This window comes from Protomyctophum parallelum (genome assembly GCF_964188405.1).
Source record: "Protomyctophum parallelum genome assembly, chromosome: 16".
NCBI lineage: Eukaryota > Metazoa > Chordata > Actinopteri > Myctophiformes > Myctophidae > Protomyctophum > Protomyctophum parallelum.
In genome coordinates, this window is record NC_139711.1 from 13,297,229 (window position 1) to 13,319,189 (window position 21,961).

At 45.7% G+C, this 21,961-nt stretch overlaps 1 protein-coding gene across 2 annotated transcripts in view; it reads right to left on the reverse strand.

Annotated features, from left to right (window-relative positions):
- gria3b (glutamate receptor, ionotropic, AMPA 3b) overlaps window positions 1–18,666 on the reverse strand; it is a gene marked incomplete at its 3' end in the record, with an annotated part of 157,070 nt that extends 138,404 nt beyond the window's left edge. For both annotated transcript variants that reach the window (XM_083785887.1, XM_083785888.1), the window contains exons 1-2: window positions 18,539–18,666; window positions 17,799–17,957 (exon numbers count right to left, since the gene is read on the reverse strand). In XM_083785887.1, coding sequence (XP_083642013.1) covers window positions 17,799–17,957; window positions 18,539–18,617 — 238 coding nt within the window. In that variant the 5' untranslated portion in view covers window positions 18,618–18,666. The remainder of the gene's footprint in view (window positions 1–17,798; window positions 17,958–18,538) is intronic.
- Window positions 18,667–21,961: the final 3,295 nt, after the last annotated feature.

The following is a 21,961-nucleotide window of genomic DNA, read 5'->3' on the forward strand; positions in this document are numbered from 1 at the left end:
TCCGGCAAACAAACTGTCCAGTGGGACACTTCACAAGTGATAAGTGTCCTATGAACCTGTGTGTCTCTTCTCTGGTTAGTCCAACGGCTTATTAAAGGTTTTGGCCGGTGTGTTGGGTACTCAGTGGCGTGTGTAAACACTAAAATTGTGGAGGCATTTGTTATGTGGACATTACTGGAGAAAACTGCAAGTCAGGGCAAAACAGTTATTTGGAAAACTAGACCTGTGCATATCGGCCTACTTGGGAACGATGCAAGTCGGGAACCTAGTATACAATAACCGTTGTCGTAGCACCTGTTTTAATGATCTGTTTGCAGTGTCTGTGTCCCTTTTGTGCCCATACTGTATAATGGAGAACTCTGTATCTGTCTGTCTGTATCTGACGAGTGGAAACTGACTGTGAAAAGTGGACTGGTTAAGTAATCAAATGGAAAGCGTGGGGTTGCCATGGCAATCAATTGGCTGAGGCAGAGGGTGGGAATTCTATGGGTGAGGAGACTTATAGGCTCATTATGTCCACAGGCAGAGCCTCACCTGCAGAGCCTTTTGTGTCCAATATGGACAACAACCAGGCTGGGCACTGCACTCCCTGTGGTGCTGTGGAATGTGTGTGTCAAATTTGAACACACACACACACACACACACACACACACACACACACACACACACACACACACACACACACACACACACACACACACACACACACACACACACACACACACACACACACACACACACACACACACACACACACACACACACACACACACACACACACACACACACACACACACACACTAAAACAGATTTTGTACCGGATTGGGTTGCCCTTGCAGATGAATTAGTGGCTCCTACAGGTTGGTCGTGGGCGCCTGTTGGGATGTCAGGTCAAAAGCAGCGGCTGGTGACACCGCTTGTATCACATACGCCACTTGGCTACACCCTCTTCAGGTAGGCAGCGACAGACACTGCAGTACAGATCACTTACACCACCCCCCCCCCCCCATGCACGCTCGCACAGACACACACACATACACACACACACACGCTCGGTGCATGCCTCATCTCAACATCTCATAATATGAGAGGCTCTCCATCGAGAACTCTGTAATCATGGATTCACTCATTCTCATCCTTTTCATTCCACAGCTGTGATGGGTTCGCTCTGTCGTCCTGCAGACGAGCTCGACTTCCTGACTGACGCACATACACAAAGCAAGGCATGAGGAATCGTGCTGGTGGGGGGGGGGGGGGCATTCACAGAAAACAGTGCATCGCATTGCAATGCTGGATCGGCTATTTTCTGCTTAGATATTTGGTGTGGAGGGGAACAAAATCACAGCTATGTGAAGTGAGGGGCGCTCTTGTCATCATACATCATCACATTCCGGCCAATCACAATTTGCGTCTTCACTTGTCTACCCTCACTTTCTTTCCTCAATATGTACCTGTTCTTGCCAGCGACGTTTATAAGCGTAGACAAACTTTTACTGTATATATGAACGCGCCGTCCGTCTATTTACCTTTTAGCATTGCTCCGGGTAGTATAGCCTTCCTCCTTCACCAATCCAGCTCTGTTGAGCCTCCATTATAACCCGATTTTCAAAGCGCCATATCTCCAAAGGTTCGAGAGCTGTCCATGGTGAGCCGGCGCGTACCCGACGATCATAAATCACATCGCATCGCTGAGAAAATGTAGCTGGTTGTTCTGCTAGCTAAAGGCTGTGGGCTGTGTTGTGCGGTGTCGTTCCACTTCCGGAAGCCCCCACCTTCCCATTTAACCCGGAAGGACAACAAGCCCCATAGCATTGAAGTCAATGAGCGGCAGTGAAGCGGTCAAACTTTTTGAACACTAGATGGCAGTAAAGAAGTTAAAAGAAAAGAGTGTACCAAGTATACAGAGCCAATTCTATTAGGTCTATTAGGTCTGAAGTGGGTAAATATTTGATGGCGCGGCGATGCGTGGACACGCAAAACATGTACAGTGGGCCTGCCTGGAGCGGCCGGGACGCCCCCACAGGTTCCGGGAAGCCATGTGTGAAATGGCAGGAGTCACACGACAGCAGCACTCTGTGAATTTAACCATTGGAGGGAAAACGTGAATGTGCATGGTGCACGCTTGAGAGAGCACACGTCATGTCCACTTAATTCTCACTCATGGGGATATAGCCGCCGCCGAGGAAAACACATGTGCCATCGCGGTCAAAGTATTGCCAAGTGTGTACTATTATTAGAGTATTTTGTCATTAAAGCTTCAATCCACTTCAATAGTATGGTAGAGTATGCTAATACAATATAACTACATTAGAGCAGGGGTTCTCAACCCATGGGTCGCGACCCCTCGTGGGGTCGCCAAATTATGGCTGAAAAATGGAAATGAAGAGTTTACATAGTACATGCATACACCTTCCCTAATGATTATATCTGGTTTCAGTATTTATTTATGGTGTGTTGTCTCTATTATTAAGGTTATTGTATAACAGTCAATTTATATCGGGGGTCGGGAGGGGGCGGGGCAGGGATCCCGATATATTGTCAAAGGGGGCCCGCCCAAAACGTTGAGAACCCCAGTGGTAGAGTATGATAATACAATATAACTAGTACATCTGTATGGAAGAGTTAATACAATACAGCTACAGTAGTACATGTGCAGTGGTTGGAGGTGGACTCCCTACTTGAGACATTAAAGACCCAGGTGTCGGGTAGGACCTACTGGTTGTCAAGTAGGGGGGCGGTGGTGGCTCAGGGGTAGAGTGCCTGGATGGTAACCGTAAGGTTGCCAGTTCGAACCCGGGCTCCCCCAGAGTTACTGTCGAAGTGTCCTTGAGCAAGACACTGAACCCGTAATTGCTCCCGATGTGCTAGTTGGTGCCTTGCATGGTTTCCGCTGTCATCGGTGTATGAATGGGTGAATGTAATGCACAATCTCTGTAAAGCGCCTTGGATAAAGGCGCTATATAAATGCACCATTTACCATTTACCATTTAAGTAGTACTGCCTAAAAGCCCTAATACCTATAGCTCATAAGAGCAATATCTCTCCTGGCCAAGTGAGGACTGCCGATTGGATGAGCGGTAGCAATTTGGTCTCTCATGTATGAGAGCCCAGTTTGAGTCCCTGGCAGGACATAAACGCTTACGGATTGGAGAGGTCATGCAAATTTAAATCTGCATGACCTCTCCCTGATGGTACTGTATAGCGAGAGCACCTTACAGCAGCACGGTCCACCTCCAGACTGCACCTACATTCAGGCCACATTTTCATGGGCCATTTCATTATTCATCCTGTTTAGTCTTCGCGGCGCTCATGCACATTTGATCACGATGGTGCATTCAATTCTGAATCAGTGGATGATCAAAAATTCATTGGCGACTGCCACAGTGACACGCGCGGTTTGGCGCGCACGCAGGTCGGATGTGAGTGGCTCGGGATCCGTGTGATCTGTGATATGGGCCTGTCTGTCAGAGGATATTTCCATTTCAAAGTCATCAGCCAAAAACGGTTTATTCCAAATGCCAGCACGCCGAAAGGCCCCTCCCAGACAGCGACACCGGGGCTCTCGAATTGCAATCTCACTTGCTGTAGTCATCCATAAATTCACCCCGGATCCCCGGAGACACAGGTCTGCATTAAGTCTCTCATTACATAAGCTGTGTTTAATATTAACCATAGAGGCTATTCATGGTGTGGCAAGTCTTATTTGCATCACCGTGCATCACTGCAAGGAATATGCAAATGTTATTTTTCTCCCCTCTCCTTCAGCCCCTTGCATGCTAGAGTGGCCCTACACTAGTTCCACAAGGTTATGATGCTTCAGTGGCCCAGCGACTGTGAACTGTCACTAGCAATCAGTTATGATGAATCCTCTCTCTGTTCCTGCAAACACACAGACGTGCAGTCAGCTCTGTTGAGGGTGCTCGTGAAGAGGCCACGGATGCACGCTTCAATCTGTTGGCTGTGCACTGCAGCAGACGTGAGGCTGGAGGTATACGGCGAGGCCCCCGTCGGCCTGTGATCCAATATTTACTGGGATGCTGGAGAAGATTCCGACTGCCGCTATTGATGTTCTGCAACCCACGCCACCCCCCATCCCCCGCCCGCCCGCCCCCACACCCACACAAAGTCTCATCTAATTGTGCACAGAAATAGGACCAAACCACTCTCACCCTCTCTCTGTTCCTCTCTGTGCGTCTGGCTGTCTGTCTTTCTCTCTCACGCACGCCGCAAATTACAATTTAGGCATTTAGCAGACGCTCTTAATGCAGAGCGAACACCACAATACAGTAATACAGTACATAAAATGGATGGAAATAGTCGTCTAGGATCAGAAGTAAACTAAGAACCTAACGTCTGTCCAACAGTAGAATATCTGTACAATGAAACTATAAGTATTCCGCAAGGCCAAGTACCACACCTGGGGAGACAGGGCCTTCCATGTTTCTGCCCCCTCCCTCTGGAATGCACTCCCCAACCATCTCAGAGTCGCCTCCTCCCTCCTCTCCTTCAAAAACTCACTCAAAACCCACCTCTTCAAGATAGCTTTCCCCAGCTGAGGTCTGGTTAAGATGTCCTCCCATCCCTTGTTTATCCTTTTATGTTTTTGACATTGCACTGATTTTTACTTGTTTTGCTTTGTTTTTGTCTGTTTCTAGTGTTTTATGTAAAGTGCTTTGGGTATTTTGAAAAGCGCTATATACATAGTATACAAGTATTTGCTATAGAATGCTATGTCTACACACAATATGCTAACTATCTAAATTACATACTTCAGCCTTTGCATACGCCTGCCAACACCCACCCACCCACACACATACATCAACACAATACATAGCTGATAATGCAGTCCTAGTGAGCTGGGGAAGGCATACTGTAAGACACGGTCCCCATTTTTTTGTCCCTTTTCCCTGAATGACGTTGATGGTTGTTTTCCTTTCATAAGATCTGTGACCTTGCTCAAGACAATGCAGTTAAGACGCTCCCATTGAAAAGGAAGTCACAGAGTTGAGAATTCTCTCTCCCCGATAGTCAGTGAATCGCTCCCTCTCTCTTCCTCCCTCTATCTCTCGCTCTCTGCCAGTGAAGCTAGGCCAATGCAGAGCTCCCAGCCATGGCTATACCGGCTCAAGTAGGGGATTACTGATTGACTGATTACGGTATTGTTGGAGAGAGTCTACTGCATGGCCCGATAGCTGATTGCAACAGCAACGGCTGCACAGGCATGACTGCCACAGGCTTTGTGTGGATCCGTCTAAATAGAGAAAGAGGGCAAGAAAAAGAGAGGCAGTCGGAGAGAGAGCTAGAAGAGTGACAGCTGGAAAGAGAGAGCAAAGAGGGAGCAAAACGAAAGCGCTGACCGACTAGATTGAAGCGTCAGAGATCTTGAAGTGTGACAAGTTTCAGGAATCCTTCGTCCTTCCCCGGCCGCTATTCTACCACCCACCGTCTTATAGTGTACGGGTAAATGACTTTTTCAAAATGAAAAATAATCTCTGCCACACAAGCGGCCGTTCTAACCCCACTCTCCTTGAGAGACTTTCCTCACTGGAAATAGGAGACAAAATGGAATGCAGGCACCAGCTAACAGATCAGACTGCTGGGCCCGCTGGTTACACACAGACACGTCACCGACGGACGTTAGTCTGGAATTAGATCAAACGGCTGACAACAGCTCGGCCAATAATTTATTTATTTTGCTTCCAAAATGCACCAAAGCACGCAGGCTCTCCCGTTATCGCAGACGGCTTATTGCCGAGGCGAGCACGGAGCGATGCAGTGAATGTGTTTAATGTCGTACTAAGATTTCACGAGCATAGCATAGGTCTGTTTGGTCGGATTCACAGTGTGTTTATCATCCGCTCTTTTATAGTCAGGCAGCCAGCCTTCTTCTTCGTCACAACGCAGCGCTGATATGATCTTCAATAAAGGAGCACAGCCTTACCCTGTCATTGTTGACTTACGCTTCAGCAGCTACCCTATAATTTCACCAGTGGAGGAGAGATGGGGGGGGGGCTATTTGCTGTGCACAATTTATGCAGCCGAAAAGCCCACGTTTGCAGGTTACCTGTAGAATTTACCTTTGGGGCCTCCACAAAACATTCCTAAAAAACGATTACATCCCGCTGCCAACAGAATGCACCAAAAGGGCTGTAAAGAAGACCCCGCAATTTGCCCCGTGATCCGGAAGTAGTAATCAACCATTTTCGAGCTGTGAGAGTCGTGGCCACGATAGAAATACTAATATGCTAAACAGGAGGCCGAAGTAATGTTTTATTAAGCTCCTATAACATCGTCCTTTACCTCAATCTGAGCCCTAAAGCCACTAAGCCACGCGTGTGCACAGAGTTTTTGGATTTTGATCACATCACACCTTGGAAGCAAGCATTGCCTAGCGACGGGATGCTAAAATACAGTAAAAATAATAGTATTAATTCTGGATTAATACTCTTATCAAATCTTGTGTTTGACACAGCAGGGTTTAATAGCTAAACACAAGATATCTCGTGGTTGTATCAGGTGTATCATGCAGCAGTGGTATAAATCATATTCTTTTACAGTTCAAAGCTGTAAAGCATAATGATCAATCTCATATGCACTGTGACACTGTGTTGTCCGAGAAATTCTACCGCTTGCAAGCGCTGGATTATCACAGCAGCGGTCATATCAATAGCATTGATTCAAGTCATGTGCGGAAGATATTTCTTAATCAGTAGTGAGATGTTGACACAGTCAGTCAGGCAGGGCCCGGCTGGCTGGGTTCTCCATTTCAAAATGTCCACCAAGTCTGGGAGGCTGATGATATCTTTATGGTGCCATGACAGTCCATTCATAATCATTTCATCTCATCTGATGCCCTATCCTCCCCCACAATTCATCAGTTTTGCACCAGAATGATGGAGCAGACGGATAAAGGAAATCGATAGGAAATTCAAAGACATCAACATCCCTGGGTTCTGAACGGAAACACAAAAGACCTCCAAAAGTACAGAGGTAAATCTACAATGGAGCATTTGAAAGGATATATATATTTTTTTATATTCTTTTAAAGCCTGTCGTTGGACCATATGCTGCATGACTTCTTCCATGCCTGCTGGAATGGCTTGTTGCCCAGGTTTGGTGATAGATATAGACACGGTGAGAGCTGAAAGCAGCAGAGGAAAGCTGCTGCTGTTTCATCAAACAACACCTGCGAGCGCGAATGATTCCAAAACAAATAAGCACTTCTACAACAACAACAAACACTTCTCAGGTCGGGTTTAAGAGGAACAGATATTTTTGATATTAACAATGCATTGTGGTGTTGAATCTAATCTATATTTCTATCCCCTGAATTCCATTCAAGCTTCTACTGCTTCCATTAAAAGGAGGGATCTCATGTTTTGGTCAAACTAATGTTACCTGTGGAGCGTGTTGGAAATTGCCCAGCTCTTTATTTTATATAATGTGTTTTTCCGATATAAAAACCTTTTAAGCCCTAATGACAACAATTATACAACATCAAATATTATGCCAACAACATACTGAACCACATGAACCCCAAAGTCCCCCATGCTGGGGTGAACTTTGGCTGAAATTAACTGATCAACCAGCGCACAGCGCGTCATACGGGGTGGGGGTGTCACTGTCTATCCTAGTCATGCCAGCAGCGTGTCTGACTCCGATAAACTCGGGAAAATTGCACAGACCAAGTACAGAGCCAACGGTCAAGTTTACTTAATATTGAGGGCAGTGATGTGCTGACCACTGAGGAAAGTGGGACAATTTCCAAACGGCCGGTCCAGTCCAAACCAGGCCGGCCGTAAAAAAAAGGCCTATATACTGTAATTTCCAAGTAAAACAATTAACTTTTAGCAAGGTAGCAGCCTACAGTATATAATAATGTCACAAAGCAACATGCACAGCATGGGCCTGTCACACACTTCAGGACCTAAAGTGATCTAAAATGTGCTTGCGGCTCGCCTTTGGCCGCACGCCTAGAGGGCCTCTACAGCTCCACTTCCCAGGCTGAATTAGGTTTAAGTTGTTACAGGTCTGAAATTACACATTAACAACATGAATTCAACATAATAATAGAAAGGGTAAGTCAACAAACCAAAGATAAAACATTACACAACACTGATGACAGTGCTGCTAAACAACTCTATTAAGCTATCTATGAAATCTATGAAAACGTTTAGTCTGCAACACAATGTTATGTATCCCTGCTTCATCTCTCTCTCTCTTTGTCTGAAAAACATCCAAGAAAAATGCACAATCAGCACACTATAAGGCACCTTGCGACGCTAGGCTCACTGCTTTTAAGATGAACGCTCACTGTACTCACTGTAAGTTTATTTTTAGCACACTAATGAATGTAGACGTGCGACATCGCAAAAAAACACGGCCCCCTCATGTAGGCTATAAGAAGGACAATATCAGTCAACAGAAAAAATCACACCCGTGTGAAGTAAGTGGTGCAACTCCGTGTGGGGGTCCCCGGGGGGTCCCCGGGGGGTCCCTGGAACTTCCAGGCCCGCAGGAATGCGCCCAGGGTGCCGGCCCGGTTCCGGCGAACCGGCCCGTGTCCGAAACGGTTGAGAAATGAGTTACCGTGTGGGGGTCCCCAGGGGGTCCCTGTACTGTACTGTACTGTACTGTACTGTACTGTACTGTACTGTACTGTACTGTTACACCTGAAATCATCATATATAGTTAATATGTGTGTTAGGCTGCACAACAGTGACACTTGGTTTTGAAAACCAACCAAATGCTATTTGCTCAGACCCAGCCTGCAGCCAGCCAGGGACACAGCCAGACAGGCAGCCAGAGACACACAAAGCTCCTTAATTAAGTGGTTGCACCACTTAAAAAGGACGGGTATTTCCGATGAATCTATCATGGTTATTTCAAGTTATAATGCGTTTGTATATAGGAAGGGGGTGTAGCAGCTAAAATTAATATCAAATATCTAATTACTGAATCAAGTAACTTAAGATATGTCTGGGGTAGCCTGAGTAGATTATAAAATGACAACGTTTTTTGAAAGTTAAATTATCCATCCTGCAAACCATTCATACGCTCTCAGCATTCAATTTACATTAATGAATGCCACAGACGAAAAAGTCCACACTAAATCCATAATGTATAAATGATGGATAAGGGGTCAGGACAACGAGGCCTTTCCGTGGAGGGGTCAGAATGAAATTTGGACTTGGACTGTTTTTCGTCTGTGGTACTCAAGATGCGTGTGTGTGTGTGTGTGTGTGTGTGTGTGTGTGTGTGTGTGTGTGTGTGTGTGTGTGTGTTTGTGCGTGCGTGCTTCTATGACCATAAAAAGGTTCATATCTGTCTGTAACACAGCTGGGCGACAGTGGCATGTCAAAGAAACGCCCCCTCGTCCGCCCTGCCATCCTTGAGTCTTCTCTCTCTCTTCCTCCCCCCCCCCACCCCACTGCCCTTGTCCACAGCTCCGGTCACACCTTTCAAGCTGGCTTACAGGCCATGAGGACTGGCAGGTGTGCCGGGCCACCTGAGGAGTCTCTCTGCTGGCCCCCGGCCTGCCTCTTGTCAGCCACGTCCTCCAACCACTCTGACTGTTTATACCCTGGCTCACCTCCCTTCACACCACCACCACCACCACGCAGCAGGCAGCAGCGTTAGTCCCCAAAGCCACGAGAAAAACACATCGAAGGACTTCGCAGTTGACACGCACGGGGACACTTTCACCCCAGCTTCGCCACATATGCTGCCTGTCGCACACACTCAATCACAGCCCACGCAGGCCCACGTCGTTAAGACCGGTGATTCTGAGCCATTTTAATTTCAAGGACCCCTGGTTTGATTGTACCACAGCATTATACCGTGCACACCCAATTTGATGGGGTGGCTCAAGAGGTAGAGCGGACACTTGGGAAGGTTCCGGGGTCGATCCCAGCTCCCCCCTGGGTTAGCGTAGAAGTATCCTTGAGAATGACACCAGAGTACTAATTGATCCCAAGACAAGACAAAGGCTTTAGATAAAATGCGCTCTATATATATGCACCATGTGTGTGTGTTCCTTTTGCACACATTCAGAGTTCCAGACTCCCTCCCCATTTGATCTGACGTTGAGAACCTGTGTTAAAGACACATGTCTATAGCTTTTTCCCCTCGACTGCACGTGAGTGCATGGCACTCCTCCCACTGAACACTGCATGGCCTGCAGGTCACTGCGAAGCGATGCATCACAGAAAGATGTTTTGTGTCTGGATGAAAATGAGACCGTCGCTGGTTCCAAGAGAAAATCACATGCTTTTCTTAGCAGCCTCCTCATCCTCCACAGCCCCCGCCGCCTATCACCCATCAATCACGCCCCGCATCCTGTATACGTCGTACGCAGTAGGACGACTCGCCCACACACCACAACAGCGGCGCTACTTTTAGGATTTTATAAATAATACCATCACCGAGCTCGCCTATCTTCAAGACTGTAACTCATAATGCTGCACTGTGCAATAATGGGTTTTGTTAAGACAGTATATCACACCCGAAAGGCACCGCCGAAATGACCAGTTTAATCATCACCCGTAGCGGTTAGTGGTCATATCACTCAGTGTTGCGTTAACCTCGCTCGCCCTCGCCTCGCACACCGAACAAAAGAGGGTCTATTCACAGACACACACCGCCAAGTCCTGTTCATTCCAGTGTTCATGTGGCCACTTTAAGGCCTGTATACTTCCATGTACGGCAAACAGCGAAAATAGCCGCTCTACAAGATCACCTATAATGGCGTGCCCGAAACAAGGACGTCAGGTTGGAAAGTGGTTAACTCCCGGAGTAGAGAAATGGAGCCCTCAAGACTCAACGCTTTTTACCCTCAATTGTGTGTTGATTTTGGAAATGCCAGAAGCAATTACAGTGGCAGTTCTTTTAGCCTCTGTTCGTTCTCTCATCATGTGAGAAGACAGCCAAGCAGGCAATAGGCAGAGGAAAACAGTGGAATGGTGCAGCCAAATAACCATCTGCCGGAGCCAGTGTTTAAGGACCTGAAGGATCCAATAAAAAGACGGGTAGGAACATCTAAAGAGGCTGGCGGTGGGGACACACGCCATTAGCTTAATGACAGAATGAGGAATGGGGGATAGGGAGGGGAGATTAAAGAGCCAAGCATTGCAAAATTCGCCTTTAACAGGAATCAAGGCGAGTAATCTAATACATAGCGTAGCGGAGAAAAGGTGGAGGCGGCTGCTTGGAGTTGTCTTTCTTGCCTCGGGTAGAGAGAGAGAAAAAAAAGGCGAGAGAAACAGGGGAGAGAGAAAAGGATGGTAGAGCCATTAAGTTTGCTAGCCGTGACCATCAGAAACATTAGTGTTGTAGCCTTTGCTTTCTTCAAACTTGTGCCCATTTTCCCTTTGAATTAGCTGTCTCTCCTCCTGGGAGAGAGTACCTGAGTCTGTGCAGGACCTTCAGAGCCATTACGGGACACCGCCGACTAGGTAATTACACTTTTCTCCAGTTTGTGACAGCAGCCGTGCGCTGCGACAACGTGCACACTGTGTGCAGATATATAGAAGAACAAAGCCCCGCCTGAAGGATTACTCAACCATCCACATTGTTTTGCTGCCGGTCACTAATTCAATTAATAGCACGAGGCTTTAAACTGACTTGAAATAAATCATTCTGACACACAACTTTACCATCATTATGCCCGAGGATTTCCATATTTGTGTCAGGGATGTAAAGTAAACCACGGCCTAGTTTAATTTGAATTCCGTGCATCTCCCCCGTTTGTTCCTCCCGTCACATTATCTTAAAAGGGGAGCTCAGTAAATGAGAGGGAAGAGATCGACAACATGAGTCAGAGAAAGGAGCCGCTTGCCAGCATCTGCCCGAGAGTAAATAAAGAATCAAGTGTGCACACTAAAGCAAAGTATTCTGCCTCTAGGAAGAGACTAGAGGAGTCTGAACAAACAAAAATAACGCTGTAATTTCTGTCGACTCGGCTGAACCTTCAAGGCAGCCAGAACAGACTCCATCTTGATCAAAGCCTCAAAATAAACAACCAGGTTCACACCAGGGGCCTAGTTCACGAAACTTGGATTAACTAATCCAGGATTTAAGACAAAACCAGGCTTGTTAAATCTTGGTCTGTACAGCCTGGTTTATTCTGTTCCACTAAAGCCAAGCGGTCTGTGTACCCGTGTGTTTGCACTGTTTAGTATTTACTATTACATTTTTATGTTTTGATAATCAGCGCTTTGCCATATAGATGATACATACATCACAATTTGCGTCCTCGACTTCATCTTCAATGTTTGTGTTTACACGAACAAACACTTATTGTCCATTCATTGTCAATTGCACTTAAAGTTTGTGTTGCACACACTAAAAGCTGGAGATAGGAGAAAAATCTCACCGTGTGAAGCGCTTTGTACATCATCCAATAAAAAAATTATATACACTTCATAAATTAATTTGTCAACATACAGCAAATCTTTTCACCATACAGCAAAAAGCTGTATATATATATATAAAAGAAAATACACAATTCAAATTCCTCCTGTATGTGATCATAAAAATCACTCTCGGGTGAAGTGACGGGCGCCACATTGTGTGTTTGTGTGTGTGATGATTTGATTGGCTGAGCAATGTGTGTACCCCATAGAGATGATTTTTTTTTTTTTTTTTTTTTTAGATATTTCTTTTTGCGGCTTACGCCTTTTATTGATTTTTGAAGGGACAGACAGTAGGCTGACAGGAAACGGGAGAGAGATGGGGGGATGACATGCAGTAAAGGCCGTGTCGGGTCCGGGAGTCGAACCCGCGGCACACTGAGACTGGATTACCAGTCCGGTGCCCAGACCGTTACGCTACGGCCTGGGCCCATAGAGATGATTTGATTGGCTGATCAATGTGTGTTGGTTGGTTGAGCACGGAATTTGATGTATGATGATGTATCACATGAGAGTGATTTTTTGGGGATAAAATAAAACATTAAAAGCCCACGAAAGCCTGAGGTGGGAGGGACTGGCATCCATTAACACAAATAGACATGAGTCCTAAAGCTGACAGAGGTCTACGTCATCTGGGAACGGCTATACTGATGACCAAGGACATCTGAATGTCTGCCAAATACTTGTGACAGCATGGCTGTCACATCTCACATCCCACAACAGACGAGTGGTCTTAGATGACCGGCAGCAAAGCCCCACGTACAGACCGGGACGGCAGCAGATGAATGTCATCTAACCACATGAACCCTATAGCATCGCTATTCTGCATTTGTCAAACATTCCACAGAAAAATATCCTCTAATCGGGGAAAATAGGGTAAAGTTTGCTGCAAATAGCATCTACAACTTCACAACGCATTGTGAGCTTTTAGATCGTCCGTTTTCTGTGAGCAGATTAGGTGAAAAGGTGGAAAAAGGAGGTGACCAAGTGTGTACAGTACAGTACACCCTTGAGGGCCCCGGTCAATGTATATTGTAGGGCAGTTTAAGCGTATTAAGGATTTAAGGGTTTTAGCTTGTAAGCTATTTTTGCTTATTTATTTGACTTACAGAAGCATAGTGCAGGGTTGATGTGGTTAATATGAATGCTCTTCTCCATTTTGCTCACTACATTTCTAGAGAACAATGGCTGTTCACAGACTGTTGTGAACGCAGCGTGAGCCGTCTCCCATTTGATTCCCACGACACTGCCTTGGAAGACGATGCCTCAGATCTTACATGATGGCACATCATGTTCACAGGGATATGTTGGTCATTCTCTGTTCCACGGTCCGGCAAGGTGTGAGAACTGTCACATTGTAGGGGACACTTTGCATCGTTGATGATAAGTAACATGGTTGTATAGGAACACTTCGGCAGGTAATCGGTACAATTCAGAAGAACAAAAGATAACTACACAGCCATCACTGTAGCGTAGCCTACATAACTTTTAAGAAAGATATCATGGAAAGGCCATCATTGATAGTAATCATACCAAGGCTTCTGTGGGAGAAATACAACACTGTGTTCAAACGCTCAAATTAGAGTTGTTCTGATACTGATACCAATATCGGATATCGTACAAGTATACAAGACACTATCTACTGATTCAAAATCATGTACAGTCAACCCGTTCTCACTCTCAAGGCATCACATTGTACAGCTCTGTCATAGACTCATTAGACCCGACTTTCAACATGACAGGTTGCAGGTTGACAAAGCTATGGCTAAACCTAACCATAACCTCATAAAAGATATATGCCTAACCTCACAGGAACCAAAAACAACCATTTACTGTGACAGGCAAAAAGTAATAGAAATATACCCTCGGTCTTGGGAACGTGGAGCTAACATCTTAACACAGTGAGCCACATGGCTTGCTGTTCCATCCACTGTTTTGGGTGTCATTTGTAGCGCTATAAATGATGGCTCCTCATTTACTTGGCTAATTTTGAAATTTAGCAGACATGATTAGCCAGAGCGACTTTACAATAACCAAGGTAAACGGTGTAGTGCCTCAGTAAACTAGGATCACAGTATGCCCACTCCTAATCGTCAGATATTGCAGGCCTGTGATCTTTCCTCCCAAAATAGTCACTATAATTTGTGAAAATGTGTTGGTACATTAGACCAATTTTATCGGGTGATGTTAGCTTATTTACATTACAACACGTATAGTGCTAGCAGAGGAGTGTAACTCTAGTCAGAGCAAGCAAAATGTAAGTCACTCATTCTCTGTATGTATTTCCATGTTTAACAAAGCATTGAGCCTGAGCAAGACCATCAATAGCAATCATATCACATCCATATAGGGTTAGCAGTAGGTTACACAACAACCGACACTGGTATCTGATCGCTATTCTGAATTCACCAGTATGCAAGTTCAAGTATTGGAATCGGTATATGAGAGGAAAAAATCCAGAACAACTCTAATATAAATGCTGCATTATACCCGAGGTTGTTTTCATCTCTGTTGTTAAAACAAAGTCAGTCACACATGAACTATTCAAAGCGACTGCACATTAACTTAAGAGTACAGCACTAAGGCTTGCATAGACGCAAATGTTCAGTGGTTACTAATGCCTAAACGAAGAAGGAGTTATGGCACCGTTTCTCTGTGGACACCCCCAGGGACCCTTGAGTTATAGGCCAGTGTGAACAAACGGATCCAAATAGACCCTTACGGTGCGTTCAAACGGGTAGATGCAAAAGATTCAAAGATGCAAAGCTACAGTGTTAATAATAATAATAATAATAATGGATTTAATTTATAATGCACTTTATATTCGTGAGAATCTCAAAGTGCTACAGCAAATGCATAAAAGCAAAAGAAACAACACACCATTAAAAACCTCTAATAGAACAGGAACATTTAAAACATAAGGGCAAGGCTATAAGGTTTTGGTCAGTGTTGCAGCTGTAGCTTTTGCAGCAGCTACAAGCGTTGGATTTGCTTCGTAGCTGCACGTTGCTGGCTTCCATTGACAATAAATGGTAGACTGCGTCTTTGCGTCTGCCCGTGTGAACGCAACATTATGGATACATTTGGTTCCATGTATACACTCTCAGAGTAAAATAACCACTGAGGATTTTACAACACATAATTCGAGTGTAGATTGAGGTCCCAGAGATAAAATAAAATCATAACAAATGGGCGTCTGTGGCCTAATGCATATCAAACGTGGGCAAACGGGGTGGGAGGAGGAGGGGTTCTAAACATCGCAACTGAAGTCGCAAACAGACACATTATCATTAACATCAAAAGGAAAAGAGGTTCTCTCACCGATCACTGTGATGATAGTGTATTTAACAACACGCTACAGCTACACTCTTCGCACCACTCAACCAGGCAACGGCATTAAATTTCCCCACTGAGCATTAGCATGTCAGCAGCATCATTAAAGGCTCACAGCCTTCTAATGTTGTATGTTTAAGGCGGTTCAGAGACAGTTCTTGACAGAGACTAAGACAACAGAAGCTAAAAAAGAAAAAGAGAAAAAAAGACAGAAACAGGGCCAGGGCTCTCACAGGAACCCCCTCACCCTCCCTTCCATTTGCTAAAGCTGCGTCTGCCCATGGAATTTAATTAGATTCCGATATCTAGTCTCTTTTCTCTCATGCTCGCCTTTTCCTCTTCAACACGTACCGTTATCTATTATTTATTTCACTCATTTGCTTATTGTTTCCCGCAGACGACGTCGGTCGGCCGGCCGGCCGGCCGGTCTACTCGGTCGGTCGGTCAGTACAGGCAGACGAGGCCCACCTCCTCCTCTGCAGGTCTGAGCACCGGCAACTCATTTGCTGCCGCTGCTCGGGGAGCTATGGATTTTTTTCCCTTTCCTTCCTCCCTCCCCCTTTCGCCCAATGACAGCACGGTGAGGTGCTATGAGGGCTGGGTGCTAATGAGCTGACTCTGCAGACCAAGGGGGAGATGCTGTGTAGCAGCACAGGGGGAGTCAGAGGACGGACAGAGCGCATGGGGATCAGACAGCTCTCTCTGTTATGTGGCACTGTGCAGAGGAGCACCACTGGGACAGCTGTGACCACAGTGACCACGCCACAGCGGGAACACACACACACACACACACACACACACACACACACACACACACACACACACACACACACACACACACACACACACACACACACACACACACACACACAGACTGAGTCACATCGCACTACTCAGACAGGAAGTCTGCTATCTGCGAAAATTAAGGAGATGGACTGGGCCGCCCCGGCCAATCTGCTCTCACGGTCTCTCGTGACATCACAGCACGACGGTATCGTCCTCAGCCCGCCTTTCCCCCTCGCTCCTTTTGTCCGTTGTGTTTGTGCTGATCCCGAGCAAATGAGACCAAGGGGAGTATAACGCTAAGAAAAGAGGTCATTCGCTGCATCCAACACAGATCAAACGGTAGCTCAGAGGGACACTGGTACTGCATGCTGGGATGAATGGTAACCTAGTCTAATAGGACTGCACATTCACACACACGCACGCACACACACACGCACAGTCCCAAGTGCTACTGGTGGTGAGCGAGGCAGACAGCATATTAATCAGTTATGGTGATTTTAAGGCCAAAGCGTGAGCAATGGATTTTTCCATGTGATCAAAGTAGTGTAAAAGATAAAGAAAAAGCATCAGTTTCTTTCAGCAGTACAATGCGGTGCCTTAGCAGCCTCCCTCTGTTCTGCAGCACAGCAACATGAAAGCAGCCTCCCACACCGGAGTCCTTGACACAGTGCTTGTGTAATTGGTTATGTTTTCTTTTTCGAAGGGCCAAGCATTTTCAAAAAGACTGTGTCATGGCATTCGATGCGTTCACTGCGTCGCCAAGGTAACTTGTTGGGGTTTTTTTATGCCATGGAACTCTCGTCTCTGGAGCTGACATCTCTCAGATGGTGTCGTTGGGTCCATGTTTCTTTGGCAAAACACGTATTACAGTAGAGAGAGTTGATCAACGACTAAGCAATTGGACCTTTATTGTATTTGCATTACACTATACCCAGCTTGAATAAACAAAACAGAGCAGATTGAGCCAAGTAGGCCAAGGATGTAAAGAAAGGGAAAATAAGCTGACAATCATGCCAACTGGAAGAGCATGCGTTAAATGTTAGAAGCAGTCACGATTGTGAAGTGGGGACTTCACATGGAGTGGGAACGGACGAAGCAGGCCTATTCCATGCAGCTGGACATGGCTTTTTATTCATTTGGCTCTATCAGCCACAGGCTACGTGATCCTTTGGTGAGGTTTCTGTGCTAGTTTGACATGAATAATTCTTGCCCACTCTGCACATGTGTGGAGTTCTGTGTGGAGATGACTAAAATAGCAACTGCACTTACACGCATGGGTGACTGAGAAGCTGTTGGATGACTCGAGGTTGTCAACATTGTAGGTCAAGTGGAAGGGTTTCTCCGTGGTGTTCTGGTTGGTGTTGTAGAGTTGGACAGCGAACCTGAAAGCACTGTGCTCCTGCACCGTAGAGCGCATGAAGAGACCCCCTGAAAGACAAAAAAATAAATAAAAATACATTAATTTACTGTTTATTGGGTCTTGCGTGTAAGGTGTAACAACTTAAGTAGCTATTAAGCCAGCACTTAAATCGACTTGTGACGGTCTATACGAAGCCTGCATTGTAGGCTGAGAATCGCTTATAAGGCGATACAGCGACCCCCGGTACAGTTTAGAAACGGACTCAATGCATAAAACTGTGAAAGTGTTGTTGAGAGGTGGAGGAGGCGAGCTGCTGCTCGCGTCCTTTATGTTTTCTATAAATATGTGCACTTGTGACGCGTTGCAGTTGTTCTAGACAGGCATTAAAATGATAGGCCTACTGCATTGCACACATGGTCTGGATAAATAGTTTCGAGGAGTCGCGCGGTGCGACAATAACAGACCATCATAAGTCTTTATATCAGTATGGCATAGCTCCGCGCTCCGGATAGCGTTCTCTCTCTGCAGCGCTCGATGCTTCTTTTTTTTCTGCTTTTTTTTTATGAATGTTGTTGATATTTTAAACATTTTTAAATGTACCGAACGCAAAACGCAAGTATACGTTGTGTATACGTGGAGAAACACTTACCTATGTTTATCTGATTGGGAAATCCCGCGAACGATCTGCCAAAAAGCCAGAGCAGAAACAAGACCACGCTCTGTGCCATTTTTTTCTCCTCCGCGACCTGTCTGTTAAACTCCTTCAAAGCAAAGGGACTGTCTAAGGACACTCATATGCATGCAGACCGTGGACGGTGGAAATCCGCTGGGTTGATGATGGTCGCTCACAGTGCGCCAATTAGCTTCATTGAGGTGCAGCCCGAAAGACTCAGCTGCAGCTTTCTTTTTTCACAACTGAACGCAAGCAAAGCAAGGCAGAGCGAGAGAGAGAGAGAGAGAGAGAGAGAGAGAAAGAGAGAGAGAGAGAGAGAGAGAGAGAGAGAGAGAGAGGAGAGGGGGGGCAGGGGGAGAGTGGGGAAGGAGAGAGAGAGAGTGAGAGAGAGAGGGGGGGGGTGCAGATCGGGGGGGAATGAGAGAGAGAGGGGGGGGCAGGTGGAGAGTGGGGAAGGAGAGCGAGAGAGAGAGAGAGAGAGAGAGAGAGAGAGAGAGAGATTCTCAATTGTCCCAAAGATGGTGGTGGGGATGGGAAGTGATCTGAACTCCGATTGGACCATGTGGGCGGATCGGGCCAATGTTGATCAAACTTGCTCTGACCGTTAAATTAAAAAAGCCCAGTGAGTATAGCCTGCTAGATTACGACGCGCTGCACATGTCAATATTAGCCTGCTGTGGGGAAGGATCAATGCAAACACTGCAATCTCAAGCCGCCGATGATTCTGAATAGGCAATAGCACTTCCCAGCTGCTATAGACATACAGTATGTGCATGCCGTTTCTACAAGGGGTTTGTCGAGTTTCCACGGATACAAGGCGAGTCGACACAAAATGCCATATCACAGAGTAGGCATATATATTCTCAGTGTTGGAGTATGCCTCTCTCTGGGAGCCCTTTGTCCCCCGTACAACACAATGTACGTGTTCACATGCAGACAAAATCTGAAACTTTTCAGATGAGTGACATGAGTCAGGTCTGAGTGAGCAATGTCAGCCTGGAATTGGCTAGCCTCACACAAACTGCAGGACAGAGAGAGAGAGAGATACCGTTAGGGTAGAACTATCCATGGTTCTGAAACGGATAGCTTATAGCCTACGGAGGGGGAAAACCGAGTCGTTTCATACGGTTCCCCTGAAAATTTAAAAACAATAAAGCTTTTTTACGACGCAGTTTTGCCAGTCTTTTGAGGATTTGTGATAGTAAACATTTGTTACATTCCCACACTTACCTACTTTAAACCCTATAGCACAGCAAATCTGACATCTGCACCGTGTCTAGAATTGTTTAAAGTTCCAGTAAGTTTATGCTCTGTCACTAATGCAACATCTATCATCCCTGTTATTCTGCCTAACAGAGAACAATTAAGGGATTACTGGCTCATTTATCGCCCTCTGCAAAGCTCTTCGAAAATTGAGTTTTTAATTGCATTGCAAATGGGCAAAGCTTGAGCTATTGATACCATGATAGACTGGGTTCCCTACTGCATGACTTGGGGTTGACGGTTTGGCCTGTTAAAAACTCTTTCACTTGAGAAGACACCAGTGAAAATAATGGGAAATGGCCATGCTATTAATAATGTAATTAATTAATTAAATGTATTCTAAAGTCTTTTTTTCTATCATCTCTGTATTCATTGTAATTCTCATAAACCACTTTGAAAATGATGTCCCTATTTTGGGCATATTAAGCTATTATAGGACATGTTTGTCTAAATCTTATAGTTTTGAACAGCAGCAGTATCTGCAGTTGTTCAATTGTTGTTCAATTGTTGTTATATATGAAGCTAAAACCAGTCAAGTCAAACCGTGGGATGTGGACATAGCATCTGGACTGTTAAACCGGGCTTGTTAAATTGCTGTATGATAATGTATTGTTTGTCATTGCATGCCCATTGCACCCTCTGAACTATACGAGTCTGAGAAGGCTGATTTAATTAGTCATTTACAGACTATTATTATAGGACAGAGTGCAATGAGTGCATTGCATCGCAACATGTGGTGATACTGTGGAATAGAGCTGAAGTATAGTGTTTATTGGTAGTTGTGTATGTGGTTTTGGAATCCATATGATGATTTAGTCAGAGTAGAGCATCTCAGCAGGGAGTACCGTACACTGAAGCTCTTCCTCTTGGAAAAGTATGAGAAGGAATCCTCTTGTGGATTAGCACAGTCACAATCTCTGCTTTGCAGTTGTTTATCACGGCCTAGCTGTGTTTATTAGCAAAAACCAATCTGACACCAACCTGATGTTATCCTAATGTAAGAATCCATTTACTGACACCAGTGATTCATCCGGGATTGGTTTACATGGCAGTAACATTTGTGGCACTTGTGCGTGCGTGCGTGCCTGCGTGCGTGCGTGCGTGTGCATGTGTGTGTGTGTGTGTGTGTGTGTGTGTGCATGTGTCCGTGATAGAGAGACACCCCGGGGTGATAGGGAAGTAGAGATGAGCTGACCTGTCCTCATACCAGTATGGCTCCAAAATGCACCAGATGCTCTTTGAAAACGGATCTTAAATCAGTAACAATGGATGTGGGCCTGTCCGCCTCACCGAGCATGCCTGTATGTGATTGACGCGACAGATTTTGCGGGGGTAGAGCCATGGTTCTCAAAGTGGGGTCCTTGGACCCCCAGGGGTCTTTGGTGGGGAGGTTCCAGGGGCCCGGTCCCCAGCAACATGACCAACAGTATAACCACTAGAATCCTATGCTATACTTTTTTAAAGATAAAAAAATGGAATATGCCTACATTTGAAAGTTTAAAACAACACAAATCTTCTCTTATGGGGATCCCTGGCAGAATTTATTTTCAGCTAAACTCTACCGGTGTAGAGTTACCGAAATCAATGGTGTCAATCACGTCATGATGTGATATGAGCCCGTCATCAGCAGGAGGGGATTTCCTTTTCAGAGGGATCAAAGCTGGTGCCAATACCCACAATTCACCATGGTCCCAGGGGACGCATCGGTGATGACACTGCATCGATTGTCCAGTGTGGGAATCACCGGGCTCAGCCGGTATGAGGGGCGTGTGATCTTTAATGACTGAAGCCAACATCAACCAACGGATCATTTAATGCACATCCTCCCGAGGAGCCAAACTGCAAGGGCAGTGAAATCATTTTGAAAAGGATGAAGGATCACACAACTCACTTTTGAATGCATTCCGAACCTTAGTTTTGGACAACAGCAGTAATTGCTGCCAAACACCAGTCAAGTCAACCCGTGAGATGTGGATTGATAATAGGGTACACACTGCACCTGGACTGTTAAAGCAGGCTTTGCTAAATTGCTGTATGAAACGATGTATTATTTGTCATTGCATGTATCCTAGTCTAAACTATGTATGAGTGGGAGAAGGCTGATTGAATTAGTAATTTACAGTGCATGCTGTTTCG